This window comes from Anolis sagrei, chromosome 1, assembly GCF_037176765.1.
Source record: "Anolis sagrei isolate rAnoSag1 chromosome 1, rAnoSag1.mat, whole genome shotgun sequence".
Taxonomy (NCBI): domain Eukaryota; kingdom Metazoa; phylum Chordata; class Lepidosauria; order Squamata; family Dactyloidae; genus Anolis; species Anolis sagrei.
In genome coordinates, this window is record NC_090021.1 from 200,237,454 (window position 1) to 200,253,815 (window position 16,362).

At 37.9% G+C, this 16,362-nt stretch overlaps 1 protein-coding gene across 4 annotated transcripts in view; it reads left to right on the top strand.

The window, feature by feature from the left end:
* Positions 1-16,362, top strand: part of RBMS1 (RNA binding motif single stranded interacting protein 1) — a 157,730-nt gene that overhangs the window by 112,614 nt on the left and 28,754 nt on the right. For all 4 annotated transcript variants that reach the window (XM_060777765.2, XM_060777773.2, XM_060777756.2 and 1 more), the window contains exons 3-4: positions 8,591-8,649; positions 10,416-10,507. In XM_060777765.2, coding sequence (XP_060633748.1) covers positions 8,591-8,649; positions 10,416-10,507 — 151 coding nt within the window. The remainder of the gene's footprint in view (positions 1-8,590; positions 8,650-10,415; positions 10,508-16,362) is intronic.

Sequence of the window (16,362 nt, forward strand, 5' to 3'; positions counted from 1 at the left end):
GAAACTTAAAAATATTGGCATCTTTTGATATTGGATCTAAAGTACTCTGCAGAACATAATATTTCTGTTAAATAATGGTTTGGGTCCTCTCTGATACTGTAATGTGTAGATCCTACCTCTTAGCACTGTGGAATGGGATACTTAATTTATCCATCTAGTCCAGCATTGTCAGTGGATTGAGCCAGGAGCCCCCGGTAGCGCGATTGGTTGAACCAGACATCCTCAAACTGCGACCCTCCAGCTGTTTGAGCCTCCAACTCCCAGAAGCCCTAACGAGCTTGTTCAATTGTCAGGAATTCTGGGAGTTGAAGGCCCAAACAGCTGTAGGGTCACAGTTTGAGGATGCCTGGCTTAAACCTTTGTTCTGGCAAGATTGCTGACCAAAAGGTCAGAGGTTCAAATCCAGGGAGTAGGGTGAGCTCTCATCTGTCAGCTCTAGCTTCTCATGCTGGGACATGAGAACAGCTTCCCACAGGATGGTAAAACATCCGGGTATCCCCTAGGCAATGTCCTTGCAGACGGCCAATTCTCTCACACCAGAAGTGACTTGCAGTTTCTCAAGTCACTCCTGATGCAGAAAAAAGTGCATTAATGCCTTGTGTGTGCTGTGCAACTTCTCAAGAGTTGCACCAGATAGAAGTGACTGTTTTACTTCCACACATAGTTTTCTGGATCCAGCCCAATGACCAGAATGTGGTGGCAGCATAGGCATTGTGTGTTTTCTCAGAGTGTAGTATTCTTAAAATAACTCAAATATGCTTTGATGTGTCTTGTCTGCCTGCTTTCTTGTTGGAAATAGTACATTGGAGTCCTCACTATAAACTTGAAACAGATCTTATAGCTGTGATTAGGAAATACACTTAATGTGTTTATTCAAAATGTCCTAGAGATACTGCAGGAATAATTCTTTTCAGCCTATCCCCATATTGAAACAACTAAGGGTGGTTGGGATCAAAAATAGCAATCCAAGGCTGACAGAAAGTATGTGTTTGTGCATTCATTTTTTGAAGTCAGAGGCTGATGCCAAATCTCCACAAATGGGAGGAAATAAATATTTCCTGATCTCAAAAGCATTTTTTGTATTCTGTTGTTTATACAACATTCATTTTTTTTTTTATACTTTGCACCTTCTCTTGTAAGCTTTGTGTTACAAAGTTACTTCCAGTCTGGAGACTCGGTGGTACAATGGGTGAAATCCTTATGCCAGCAAGACTGCTGACTGATAGGGAGAGTGGGTTGAGCTCCCTCTGTCAGCTCCAGATACCCGTGCGGGAACATGAGAGAAGCCTCCCACAAGGATAGTAAAACATCAAACATCCAAGTGTCCCATGGACAATGTCCTTGCAGATGGCCAATTCTCTCACACCAGAAGTGACTTGCAGTTTCTCAAGTTGCTCCTGACATGAAATAAAACTTCTAGTCTGTAGAAGCATCATAAGAAAAAGACTGCACAAGGCCACCTGTGACATCAACTGTCATTTGTACAAGGATTGAAGACCATCTTTTGAGAAGTAGTCCTTTCTCTTATTTGGTGCAAACATGTTATGCTAATACACACAGTCCCCTTTTGTATGCAGAAAAGAGGTTAGGCCCACAAGGCATCTTCCACTCTAGGAATGCCAATGTGATAAGAAAAATGAAAATGAAAAGAAGGTCTTTTACTTGTGCAACCTCTTGTGTAAGAGAAGCATGAGTATTGCTGTAGAATCTACCTTTATAAAGTTGTGTGGATTTTTGGGCACCCGTGGAATCTTATCTTCTTCCTTTGTCCGTTTAACTTCTCAAATGTTCCCAGTCTTGTCAACAAATTTTAAAAGCTTTGGAATGATAAAGTTGTCTATTGCTGACTTAGCAGTGTCATCAATCATTCATATGATGCAGATAACTAATGTAATGTAATGTGAAATGACATATGCAGCTAGATTGATTTGATCATTGAGTGACCAGGTTGAATAGCACCATTTAGGTAAAAATAAAACATTTCAACAGAACAGGATAGAGACCCCTGTTCTTATATCTCAGAATCTGATCCCAGATTATCTGCTTATCCCATATTATATGGCAGTGGAGACTCATATAATCCAGTTCAATGCAGATAACGGGATCAGATCCTGCGATATAAGGACAGTGTAGAAGGGGCCAGAGTAGCAGGAGGAAGGAGTCCTCCTGGAGACCTCAGTGGGTGTAGTGTGGGGTACAAAGAGCTTGTTTGTTGTGTCAAATGAAGAGTAATATATTTTATATAAAGGCCTCTTTACACCTTTGAACACAATGACTCCAAAGATTATTTTTAAATTTTTACGATGTATTTGAGACATATTCCAAAGTGTAATTGTACATGTTTTTCCCTTGCAATGCCTGTGACATTGAAGCGATGGAGACATTCCCATTCATGCAGTGCCCAAACATCTTTGACTCTCATCCTGCACTTCCTTCTAGCCCAATTGTCCATCCTTTGAGTGTTGTAAGGAAATTGCTTGCATAGGGCCACTCTTTGACAGCATTGGACATAGCATCAAGAGATTGTACCAGCCTGTTCCATCCATCAGTATGCAAGTTCTTTGCTTCTTTCATTACTTTTATAGGTTTATGCCATCCTTCTTTCTGTGACATCTTTTGTTCTATGATTTTCTCAAAAGATACAGTTTTTTCAAATGAAGGCCCATGCCTGGAAGCTGTTACCCTTTAATTCTGGATAAATGAGAGCTCCTCCTCCTCTTAGCTGAATTGCTTCACTCTTCAGAACAGAGACTTAGCAGATGACAGTAACATGTGCCCTTTGGTATTTGATAGTATTTTTTATTCCTGTCAATCTCTGCTAAACCAGTTAGAGCACAACCAGTTTTCACAAAAGTGTTTGAAACAGAGATGTCTCATGAATCACCAGGTTCTCTGGATTTAGTGTGTCTATAAGTACTGGGTTTTCATTATAAAATACTATTTCTTAGCCTCAGCACCACATATTTACAATATATGACTATAAACAGTTGAAAATATCATCAGGTTGCTGCCATAAACACATACACATTTATTGGTATAATATTGAGATGGAAGATTCAAAGCAGATGTTCCATCTTTCCCCCTTTGCTGGGAAGATAATGCAGGGTAGCTGGCAGGCATTTTTTCTATAGGAAAACGTTGTCTTGTAAGACAACAGAACTTTGAACAAGGTTTCAAATGTGTGCTTTTAGTATGTGCCCTGCCTCTGGGTCTGCAGTGATAGTTCTAGATAGTTCTAGATTTCTTTGAGCAGCTGTCGAAGGTTACTACTAGAGCAAGAGAGCTAAGAATACATACAAAAATAGCCAGGAAATCCATTCTACAGACAAATGCAGTTTTCTTCCTCTAACTTTGATTATAAGCCTAACACCTACCATGGTAATTGAGAATAAGATAATGGTCATACTGCCTCCTAAGGTTCCCAGTGCAGGAATCAAGATGTTCCTGCTCTGTCACCCCATCAGTTTCTCCTTGTGTGCCAGGTCTTATTAAAATTGTAGACATGAGTATGGACTGATTGACATTACCTGTTTTGTTTTTTTTCAACCTCTGACAGCCTTTCAGACCAAGGGTGAGATATAAATACTATCAGTAAATAAGAAATAAGTAAAAAATAGTTCAAAACACTTGAAAATAGAAATTCTTGCCTGATTTGACTAGGGGCATCCCACCATCTACCTTTTGTGAAAGTTTCAAATATAGAATGTTGAAATAGTTTCAAAACAAAGCAAAACAAGGACACATCTATTTAAAAAAAATTAAAATACTCCAGATACAATTTAAAATTCTTATGTGGAATTATGCTTGCATTGCTTGATAACAAGCCCTGTGAGGAATGGCTTAAGGAGCTGGACATGTTTAGCCTGAAGAAGAGAAGACTGAGAGGAGATATGATAGCCATGTATAAATATGTGAGAGGAAGCCACAGGGAGGAGGGAGCAAGCTTGTTTTCTGCTTCCCTGGAGACTAGGACGCGGAACAATGGCTTCAAACTACAAGAGAGGAGATTCCATCTGAACATGAGGAAGAACTTCCTGACTGTGAGAGCCGTTCAGCAGTGGAACTCTCTGCCCTGGAGTGTGGTGGAGGCTCCTTCTTTGGAAGCTTTTAAACAGAGGCTGGATGGCCATCTGTCAGGGGTGATTTGAGTGCAATATTCCTGCTTCTTGTCAGGGGGTTGGACTGGATGGCCCATGAGGTCTCTTCCAACTCTTTGATTCTATGATTCTATGATTTAACTAGGTAAATTACTTCTAGAATAGCAAGGAGTTTATTTCTTGCTAAATGGAAATGGCAGCTTGTCCTTAGTTGTTAATCCAGTTCTTTTCTTTGGGAACATATGACTGATAGACACTTCTCTCAAAGATCCATTGGTGTTGACTGTGAAATGCCATTCACACACAGAAAGTCCATGCACAGGTGGTTTTTGATAACTTCTAAAATTTCTCCTCCAGATCACACAATGTGTCCATATGAATTTATATGAAATGCTTTTCTTATCTTAATTTGCTGTCCCTTCTAAATCATTGGTTCTCAACCTGTGGGTTCCCATGTGTTTTGGCCTACAAATCCCAGAAATCCCAGCCAGTTTACCAGCTGTTAGGATTTCTGGGAGTTGAAGGCCAAAATATCCGAGGACCCACAAGTTGAGAACCACTGGTCTAAAAGGTGATGCAGAATGGGAGCCTTATGAAGGAGAACAATGGCTCCTAGAATTAATTGACAAGACTTATACACACTAAATGGTTTCTTATCAGTATTATTAAGATCAAATCTCAAATGTTGAGAGACTGCTAGATATTTTAAAGCATACGTCAAAATGTGTTTAGTATTAAGAAGCCTATTTATACTTTTCTTGGATGTTGCATCTAACCAAATGTGGAATGGTTGGGGCCGATGGGTTTAATGGGCTTGAGCCATCAAGCCCATTGGACATCCTTGGGTAGTCAGCCTAATCTATCTCATAGAAGTGTTGATAAAATAAAATGAAAGATCCAAGTACAACTCTAATTTTTTTGCTCGTAAGAAGTAATAATGATAAAACAAGTCAGCATCTTCTAGCCACATTCATGAATCACTGGGATAGATAATGGTTGAGAAAGTGGATAGCAGTAGAAATAAAAGCACAGTGCATTACAGATGGATAGACTCTATCAAGGAATCTATGGCCCTGAGTTTGGAAGACTTGGGCAGGAGTATCGATAATAGAGTGACTTGGAAGTGACTTAACATAAGTCCAAGTCAATTGATTGCAAATATACACAACTATCCTCTTGAACCATAGTTGTTTCTACTAGGTGAACAAAGTCATGTTTGGTGGCAGTTAACGACAAGGTATCTAAAGGGTTGTGTTGTAAATACCTACAAATATTCACATTTCCCTATCCTGTTTCCTCCCCCATCCTTCCATTCCTTGCCCTGCTTCTTTCCACATGACTAAAATGTAGATGGCAATCATTTTCAGGTAGGGACCTGTCAATTTTTACTCACGCCATTCTGTGAAATGACATCTATATTTGTGCAACATAAATGAAGTAAAAAAAATCATGGATGACAAGGCTTTACCTACTAACAAAATGACCCATGGCCCTTTTGTGTCTTGTTAATAAAACTTCTTCTAAGCCATATTCCTTATGGCATACATGCTGTGCAATAAAATGTGATAATTATAGATTCAATTACTAGGATAAATAATTTTGTAAGGATGTAGAAGACTATGTAAATGCTAGGCAGGTGTTTGATAAAGACACCTAAAATTAGCTTTGTGAACAATAAAGTTTTTTTAAAAACAAGTTTATTAAATCAGTGGTCTTTGAAAACAGTGATGTTCGCAGGAATGAATCCCACAGTATCTGGTAGACTCATCATGACAGATACAAATCTGCCACTTCCTCTGAGTGACAAAGGAGGAAATGATGATGTGACACTGATAATGTCACAGTGACCTTTCCCTCAGTTGCATTTTGAAAATCAGTTCTGCTTCTTTGGTACCACAACTTGTCTCTTGCTGCTGTTGGATAGGAGACCCATTTGTACTTCTGTTGAATAATATATCATCTGAATAGCTAATATATACGTCTTCGATCTGTACTCTGAACTAAACTGCATAGCTCTGTGGAAGAGCCAGACAGTAGTAGCCTGACAGTAGTGCTGCTAAGCCGAATTTTGAAAATAGTTCCTTTCAAGCTCTTAACACATTGCCACTGCTTTTAGTAAAAGTAATTAATTCAGAGTGGGTGAGATGGGGTAATTTTCCTTTTGAATTAATTGGTAGTAAGACATTGATTTCAAAGATGTTGAGCGGGGGGAGGGGGGGATAGAATTACAGAAATTATAGTTCTCTCCCAATTGTTATTAGATTTTATTGTATAGCAGCACTGAAAACAATAAAAAAACAATAAAAATAATAAAACATAAATATAAAAAACAATATTTTATATTGTTTTTTACCTGAAAAAACAATATAAAATATTTTATTTAAGGACCTGCAACATGCTTGGGAGAATAGCCTTTCACTTTGACATTGATAATTTTATCAAAAGCTAATGGTTTGTTATTACTACAAAGTAAAGAATGTTTTTAAAGGGTTATTGGCCTATAATAACTAAAAAACAGATTGTATTACTAGAAAGAATCCGAATCACTGTTCTAGGATTAATGTGGACCTTTATGAACAAGTTTCCATTTTTGACCATAATCTTAGTTAACAACATATTTATTAATTTCTGCTCTGTTCCTATAATCTTGACACTACAATATGCACTTAATGGGCAGCTGGTCAACAACAACTGCACAGAACCATCCTTTCTGTCTTGAGGAGAGGCTGACAAGTACAAAGTGTCTCCCTGTCTTTAGGGGAAACTAAGCAATTTGAACAGAAAACATTGAGAACTTTGGGCACAGAAACATATCTATTAGGATAAACAATCATTAAAAGAAGACATATGGCAAACTGTGCATAGTCCCAGAGAATGATTTGGGAGCATTCAATATTCTTGTCTAAGCCAATCTCAGTTTGATCAATCAGTGCCTGTATGGAAAGTACGAAAACTGCCTTAGATCATTGATCCATATAGCTTAGCATTTGTCTACATTCTCTGGGAACTGCTTTCTACAATTTCAGACAGGCGTTTTCCCCAGTCCTATCTAGTAAGCATGTGGGACATGGGAAATGTGCAAGCTTCCACACACACACTTTTAAAAAGGCAATCCAGATGTAAGTAAAAGAAAGAATAATTATTTAAATTTAAATTAATTATTTAAATTCAAGGTGCTGGTGCTAACCTACAAAGCCCTAAACGGTTCCGGCCCAAAATACCTTGAGTACCGCATCTCGGCCTACCAGCCCACGAGGACCTTGAGATCATCCGGGGAGGCCCTTCTCTCGGTCCCGCCTGCCTCACAGGCACGCTTGGCGGGGACTAGAGAGCGGGCCTTCTCGGTGGTGGCCCCCCGGCTGTGGAACTCCCTCCCTGCTGAAATTAGACAGGCGCCCTCTCTCATGGCCTTCCGTAAGGGCCTAAAAACCTGGCTCTTCGAAAAGGCCTTCAATTAAGTGCTATGTTTGGAACGACTACCGGAATGGACTATGACGATGAGATGGATTATGACCCAAACAAGACGAAGTGGATTTTTAATTTAATTAGTTGTGTGTTAGTAAGATGTGTGTTATCATGATTTACTGTAACTGTTGTCTTTATGTTCTGTGTTCTGTACACCGCCACGAGTCGCCTTCGGGCTGAGAGTGGCGGTTAACAAATGCAAATAATAAATAAATAAATAAATAAATAAATAAATAAATAAGTGAGATACTCCAAAACCAACATATTCTCCAGTTTGGATTGTTTCTATAAGGAAGTGTATGGAGCCTGAAAATTAGAAACCAAAAAACATATACAGCTTCTGCTGTATCAGAATTTCACACATAAAATCTTCAAAAATCAGTTTAAGTACATGACCATTTTTGTAACTTCTGATAGCATAGTTCTCTTCCTCTTCCAGTACAAGGTCTGTTGTAACATCGGAACAAATATGGGATACAAGTAATGGCTGGTACTATTAGTCTGATGTCATTTCTTTGTAATGGGAAGCAGCCATGGTTCTTGGTGTCTCCCATGATGAGGGGAGCATGATAAATACACTATCCAGTGATTTGGGTTGCTCCTCTAAAGATTTGACTTACAGTTGTAATGGATTGACAAGGAAGACACCAGTCACCACCACTGGCAAGGAGTGACTAGATGTAATGTTTCTCCTGGTGCTTTGTTTAGCATCTTGAATAATTTTCTCAGAATTTTAAGAGTTTGGGATGTTTCACTACCTCCTGCTTAATAGAAAGCAGGGAGTTATGTTCCATGTGTCTCATGCCACACTATCGGCTCTGGAGAAAACTTCTGGTGTACACAGTTGCTACAAACTGGCCTCCTCTACTAAGTCATAATTTTCACCCTTCTCTTGTTTAAGATTAAAATTTGTATAAATAGATTCCCACAAGTGCACATTTACATAGTTGTATCACTGATTATTTACTACTGGAATATTATAAACATAACTTTCTTCTTTCTTTCTTTCTTTCTTAAAAAAATTATAGATATGGGAAAATTGTATCTACGAAAGCTATTTTGGATAAAACAACAAACAAATGCAAAGGTATGTTTGTTACTAATTCCTTTCTTTCCATTCTGATTTTTAAAGTCACATTTGATGCCCTTTTTAAGAGGTATGTTGTTCATGCATTGCTTTGGAGCATTTGTTCATTGCTGCATCGTTGGTCTTGCACTACATGAGAACATTTGTTCCCGAGAGAGCTGGAAAATACCCAACACTAAAATCGAATGCCAAACTTTCTGATGGTTACAGTCAAATTTAACATGCATGTTTCAAAGAAAGCCTCTGTTTCAAAGAAAGAAAAAGAACTTGAAAATTGTGTTTCTTCTCCTGCCACGATGAGAACTCCTTACAAAAGACCGTTGGCTGCACATAGTATCTGAAAATATTGCATATTGTGTAAATTAGCCTTATTAATTCGAATGGACTAATGTCAATCAGTTCTTAATTGCATGTTCCAATCCCCTAATTGTGTTTGTGTTCTCTTCCTTTAAAAAAGACATAATAGAGTAGGGAAAGGGTTTCATTTTCACTGACATCATTATAGCTAGAGAAAAAAAAATAATATACTCATTTCTGAGACACTAGATGCATTAATTCAGTTTCGTGACCTTCACCAGTCAGTATAATTAAGATTAGATCATTTCCTAACAAAATGAGTAGTGAGCAAAACACAAAAGTAAACACTGCGATATCAGGTTTTCTTCCCATGCAGAGAAGAAACTTCAGCCAATTTAGCAATGTTACCGTTTAGTCCTCCTGTGACAGAGACAAAGTTGACAAACAAGAACAAAGAACATTCAGATCACCATCAGCTTTGTGGGGACATTTTCTTGAAAGACTGTTTGGTGTTCAAACAGTTTTTCCTATGACAAAGGATCAAAGGAAGATAATAGTAATGTAAAACATTAATTTGCCCACATGATTTTTTTATGCCTAATGCTTAAACGCATTCACTGAGGGAAAGAGTTGGATGTGTTTAGATGAAATTAAACTTCAATCATGTACCATTTTTCCTTGGAAGTAAGTCCTGCTGAAGTCAATTAACCTTACTTCAGAGATGTTCTCTATAGGATTGCCATGTTAGGATGGCATCCATTTTAGTATCTCCTTTCCCTTGAGGCTCATGCCAGGTGATGTGCTTATTACTTTCTGCAATTCTGTATCTTTCCTTGCATTGCTGTAATTATCAGAGGGCCAATTTCACATCTTAGAGTCCCTTGCAATAACATTTTTTAAGGATTCAGTAAAATACTATAGGAGCAACTCTGGAAGAATTAAGAGAGAGCATTTGTCAAATGTCACTTTCTATGAGGAGTGAATTCATCAACTGGTGAAGTGTATTGTTTGCTTTGCACTGAAGTTCACAATAGAAATGCTATAAATCAGAGCCCTGTTTTAATCTATATAACATTGTCATCTACTACAAGCAACATAAAAAAGAATGAACATTTTGAAAAACAGCACCGTTTGGTCGCTGCTTACATTCTAATATCTCAGCCCGTGTCTTTTCACCATTTTTCATGCACTGTACAACCCTGAGGATTAACTGCTTCTAAAATGAGCCAAATTTCTTAAACTGTTATAAAATAGTGTTTTATATTCACCTGTAATGATTTGCTGATTCCTAAAATTTCATGATTTCACACAATAAGTGAGAAATAGATCAAACTAAGCAATATATTATGGCAGTGATGCAGGGCAGAAAATATCCATAGCGTTGTTTTTTCCATGGAAAAATTACAGTTTCCAAAAGGGAAAAGGTCTCCTTTTTGTGTCCAACAAATGAGCCCTGTTTTAAATTTCAGGTTACGGCTTTGTAGACTTTGACAGTCCAGCAGCAGCTCAAAAAGCAGTATCTGCTCTCAAGGCTACTGGGGTTCAAGCACAGATGGCAAAGGTAAGATCAATATAGAGTAAAAATGAATTAAACGTGAGCACTTACTCTGATGAAGATGGGAACAGGAGTCTCTGTATCAGAACATGAGAGATATAAATTATGTATGGTGAGGTGAATATGGAAAGGTAGGCATAATTCTAGCCAAAGCTGAAATGTGAAAAGATAAAACGAGAGCATAGGAAATACATAAACTTGGATATACATTATTTTTTCAAAGCACAGCTTTGAAATGTTACTTCTGGAATAAAACTCCCAGAACCCTGAATGACCATTGGTCATGTTGATGGAGCAAGTAGGGTTAGGCAATGCCCCTCCACACAAAAATGTCACTTTAGGCTTTAGAAGTTGGTTATACAAATTCACAGACAGGATTAAGGTGGTTATCAGTCACAAGAGCAATACCGCATCGGTTGTTTCAGAGGTGGTACAGTATGCTTCAGGATAGCAGTTTTAAAGGGACACAAAGAAGAAGGACAGTGCTGTTGCACTCAGTCTTGGTTGAAAGCTTCCTGTGACGATATCCGGTTTATCACAGCATAATCAAGGTTTGCCTTGTATTGATTCAGCATGGCTCTTCTCGTGTACCTTGGAAGCCTAGAACCAGGGCATTTGAGTAGCATCTGTCTCCTGTTCATCTCTACAGCTGTCACTGTAGCAAGACTGTATCTGAACATAAAGATTTATTTGAACTGGCTCATTACTTTTAGTAGATCTGTCCATCACTAGCATAAAGTTCTCCTCAGGGTCTGAACTCCTTTCAACAGAAAACATTTCCTTTTTTGAAAATTTAGCAACACATATTGTTAAATAGAGAAGCACAGAAAGAGCATAGCACAAATGTAAGAAATAAATTCATTTTTCAAAGTTTCCAATTTTATGAAACTTTATTTTAAAACTTCTTTGTTGAGAATTAATTCCTTCCCTTTTATATAGCATAACCTCCACAGAGCCAATTTATATTTATCTATGGGTGTTAAAAAGCAAGGGTGGAAATTCATGAAGCTTTTAAAATGTTTCCAGATTAAAATTACATTAACCTTAGTGTACGCATGGAAAGTATTGCTAGAATTGTCACTCCAGTACCCCACAATTGGTTTACTACAGTATGTACAGCCAAACAGGTAAAAAAAAATGTCTGAATCACACTTGTAAGGTAAGGCCCAAACTTAGTGGTATTTTAAATATATCCTAAACACCTACATCGCTACAGGAGATCTTGTCTGAAGCATGAGGAAAGAAGGTATCGATACGTCTCTAATCTGGTGTTCTGATTCAAATCAAGCCCCTCCATTGCACTCAACATTTGCATCTCTTTAGAACAGTGGTTCTCAAACAGTGGGTCCCCAGGTGTTTTGGCCTACAACTCCCAGAAATCCCAGCCAGTTTACCAGCTGTTAGGATTTCTGGGGACCCCAGAGTGAGAACCACTATTTTAGAAGGTCTTAGAGAGCCAGTGGTATGCTGTGGTTTGAGTATTAGATTATGATTCTGAAGACCAGGGTTCTAATCCTTACTTGTTCATGAAACTTGCTGGGTGGCCTTGGGCAAGTTACACTTTCTCAGCCTCAGAGGAAGGCAAAGGCTAATTTTTCTGAACAAATCTTGCCAAGAAAACCCAGTGATAAGCTTTCTGTAAGTGTGCCATATTCACCCTTGAAGGCACACTACAACAACTGAAGCAGCAACCAAATCAGAAATCTTCCACTCCCTTCAGTGGAATACTACCCATATGCAGATTGCCGATTCTGTCTGTGGGCAATCTGTTCCCACTGTCTCAAAGATCCAACCAGGCCTTCAATGTTCATCTTAGAGTAAGAGTGTAAGCCTTGGTAGACCTGCTAAGCCTTGTTAGACCTGCTAGGCATACAATTAACTAAATTCCTTAAGGGCATACAAGCAGTCCCATATTTGTATGTAGGATTCTCAACTGATTAATTAATAGTAATTAATTAATAGTAATGATCATGTGGATTTCTTAGAGCCTTTCCATTTGAATTCCTTGAATTCCTTGTTGATTAGGTGGTCACATGTTAGGTATATCTGCTATATTATCCTTCCTACTTTGAAAACCTAATATGAGTTGTTGTAGGTTTTTCAGGCTGCTGGCCATGTTCTAGAAGTATTCTCTCCTGACGTTTTGCCTACATCTATGGCAGGCATGCTTAGAGGTAGTGAGGTCCTCACAACCTCTGAGAATTCCTGCCATAGATACAGGCGAAACGTCAGGAGAGAATACTTCTAGAACATGGCCATACAGCCCAAAAAACAACCCACTGCTTCCAGCCATGAAAGCCTTCGACAACACAACCTAATATGAGTTGGAATACTGCATAGAATAGTCAAGTGTTCAAACATGAGAGATTTTTTGTGGGATTTCTTTTGAATGACCTAAATGTTATTCAGTCCTCCTTTTCTGTCAGCCCTGTTGTTCTTTACTATTGCAAGCCAAGATGTCTTTTTCAGCTGATACTTTTTCCTACTTTCTCAGCTGGGGAACAGTGGAGCTAATAACCTGAAATGTCCTTGGATGAGTTCCAGGAAAACAAAATGAAAACCATATGTTTATTACTTAATGCACATTTTATCACACGCATAAGCACTTGATCTTAGTAGAGTTAAATGAGATGTCTTTCCTAGATTATGGTAGTTCTTTGAGTCTCTATATTACTGATGGTGTCATAATATTTTATATCTAGCCATGTGACACACACACACACACAATTCCTACAAATATTGCCCATTTGTCTTCAATTATAATCAATCCTCCACCATGTGACTTTAGATGCAAATTTAGATGCATTGAAGAACAAGAATGTGATTTCTTTAAATATAAAGATGTATATGCTTTCAGAGGAGCCCCAAGTGGCACAGTGGGTTAAAGCGCTGAGCTGCTGAGCTTGTTGATCAAAAGGTCACAGGTTCGATTCCGGGGAGCGGTGTGAGCTTCCGCTGTCAGCCCCAGTTTCTGCCAACCTAGCAGTTCGAAAACATTCAAGTGTGAGTAGATCAATAGGTACCGCTCCAGCAGGAAGGTAACAATGCTCCTTGCAGTCATGCCGGCCACATGACCTTGGAGGTGTCTATGGACAACGCCAGCTCTTCGGCTTAGAAATGGAGATGAGCACCACACCCCAGAGTCAGACATGACTGGACTTAATGTCAGGAGACAACCTTTACTTATGCTTTCAAAGCAAGAAATAAGTTTCCTTCCAGAATAAAGTTGACATTATATATTAGTGTATAAATTTAAACAGCAAACATGGTGTGGACATGCATGTATTTGACAGTATTTGTGTGTTTGCAGAAACAAGGCACAAAACTGTGTTGCATTTTTGTGTTGCAATATATGGCATTAAGTGCAAAGTACTATGGGTCCATCATGCCTCTGTTAAAGCAGAAATAAATAGTGTGATTTCAACATATGTAGTGCTCATTTCTAACCAATATGGTGGTGAACTTCTGGCTCTTTCTGAAGTGGCAAACTCAAGGGTTTGTTTTGAATGACTTCATACTGTGGCTGAGTGCTCACAAGATATTTTTTGTAGACTGTGATCACAGAGATAACTACTATGTTAAAAAGAAGTTTAAACTATAGCTTCTCCCTGTCTAACAGTTTGCTGTACTGCGGATGATTATTTGTATTCAGCCATTCGAGCTTCCACTTGCAATCTGTAGTGGTGCAGGGAAGACTGAAGATTATCTTCTCAGTAGGAATTAGGCCATACTTAGAGTTACTTACGGCAGTACTTTCAGAATTTGTTGGATGCCCTTTCAAATTTTTTCAAAATATTTGACAGTATATGTTTTATGACAAGTGAATCGTCATTCCCAGCTTGTTCAGATGCCAAACTGACAAAAGTATTGTAATTCTCTCTCTTCCAGGTCTGCACTTTATCCCTAAACTAGTACTATATATGCTTTTAGAGTAGTGAGGTTGATGTGGTGAGAATTTAGGACTTTCCCACTTGGATTGGGGCTTTTCATATGATCTTATGTGACATTAAATTAATGTCATAGCCCAATCAGGATTAAAAATAGAACCTAATTCTGGAACCTTTTTTGGTGGAATAATATGGACCTTGGCTGTGGAAACAATGTTCTCACTTTATGAATATGCTGAATGAGGTACTAATCAACATGCATTTCAAAGGACTTTCTTAGACATGGATTCCTCAGAGAGGATTTTGCCAATTGCTTCCTCTGAAACCTAGACTACAGCACTTAATATTCATTGGCTATCTGCCATCAGGGCTGTCCCTGCTTAACTTCCAATATTAGATGGGTTCTAGTATCTTTAGGGTATTTAGGTTTTCCCTGTGATTGTGTACAATGAAAGAACACTAGTTAGAAAATACCATTTAAAAAGTTTCATGTTTCTAAGAAATGATAGCATAAGAGACTTGTTCTAAGACAGAGAAAAAAATCCAAGAGGTATAGTATAATTTCCTTCTTGGAAAATACCTACAAATGGTTTTATATACCATTTAGTCTTAATACCTCTGTGTACACAAATGATGTTGCATTACTTAATAAACCTTAGCAGATTTAGAAGAAGCCCCCAAACAGAACATGAGCAATAGCACTTTTCTTTCATATCCCAGAAACTAGAATTCAAAGGCATGGTCCTTCTGTTACTAGATAAAATTGTTATACTAATTAGTAGTCACTAACAGACTTATCCATACTCTATGCTATGGCATAATCTTATCGCAGAATGTACTTCTACTTGGATATTGTTGACCTGTCCGTCCCATTCTTGGACCTCCATCCATAAAATGAATGTAATACTCTGTTCAGATGGAGTCTAAATATCTATATTTCTTCATATATTTACCCATGAAAAAACTAGCTAAATCAAATGATCTAAATATGTAAATTTAAATAAAAAATAAACTATATTAAATAAAGCTATTTTTTTAAAAAAATCAATCACAATTAGTGTGATTTTTGGAATGTAAATACAGAGCTTTTTTTTTAAAAAAAAATTGTAAACCCAACATTTAACAACAAAAGTACAGCTACAAACAAAACAAAAAAAGGGATCAAAACTTCATTGTTATAGGTAGCACTGAACAAGATTTCATTTCTTTTAGGCAAAGTCAGTAATATCAACATACAAAATGAAAACTGACCATTTCTGAAGTTGATCATTCCTTAGCAAATACCGCTACAAAATATAGACACGATCTGCATTCTGAATCTAGAGCATCTGATAGCTTTCATTGCATTGTTTTCTTAAAGCTCCAAAAATGTCTTCATACAAAGGATTGGTCTCTTTTCTACATGGCACTTAGGAATGTCTCCATTCTTGTGAATTGAAAAGAAACCCTGTTTCAGATTGCTCAACTATGTTCTTGTACCCCGATCTGGAAAGAAATAAAGGCTCCTTTCAGCCTTGCTTCTTGTCTTGATGAATGCTACTATAACCAGGAAGTAAAGACTGTCTCTTTTCTGTATGCATAGAGATCTAAGAACAGTGTGAATAGAGCACCAATTTTTCTGTTTAAATTAATCTTTCCAGAAACAGGATTGGAAATAGAATAATGGCATAGGATTGAGAGATCTTATGTGAAACACCATGATTTCTGAAACTTCTTTGCAATATTACAGTTGTCAGTGTTGAGTTAGAAACTTAACTCAACAGTTGTAATTGCACCAGTGTGTCTCATACCCTAGTTTTAGTGAAGTTTGCTTCATGTGTTTTCTGCATATGAATACTCATTAGCACTGAGAGAGGGAGGTAGCAAGGATTTCTAGAGAGGCAACCGGATTGTTCTTACAGCAGCAGTATTCTGCAACACTTCAAAGGCTAACAAATCTATTATGGAGCAAACTGACATGTCAGTTGGATAAAG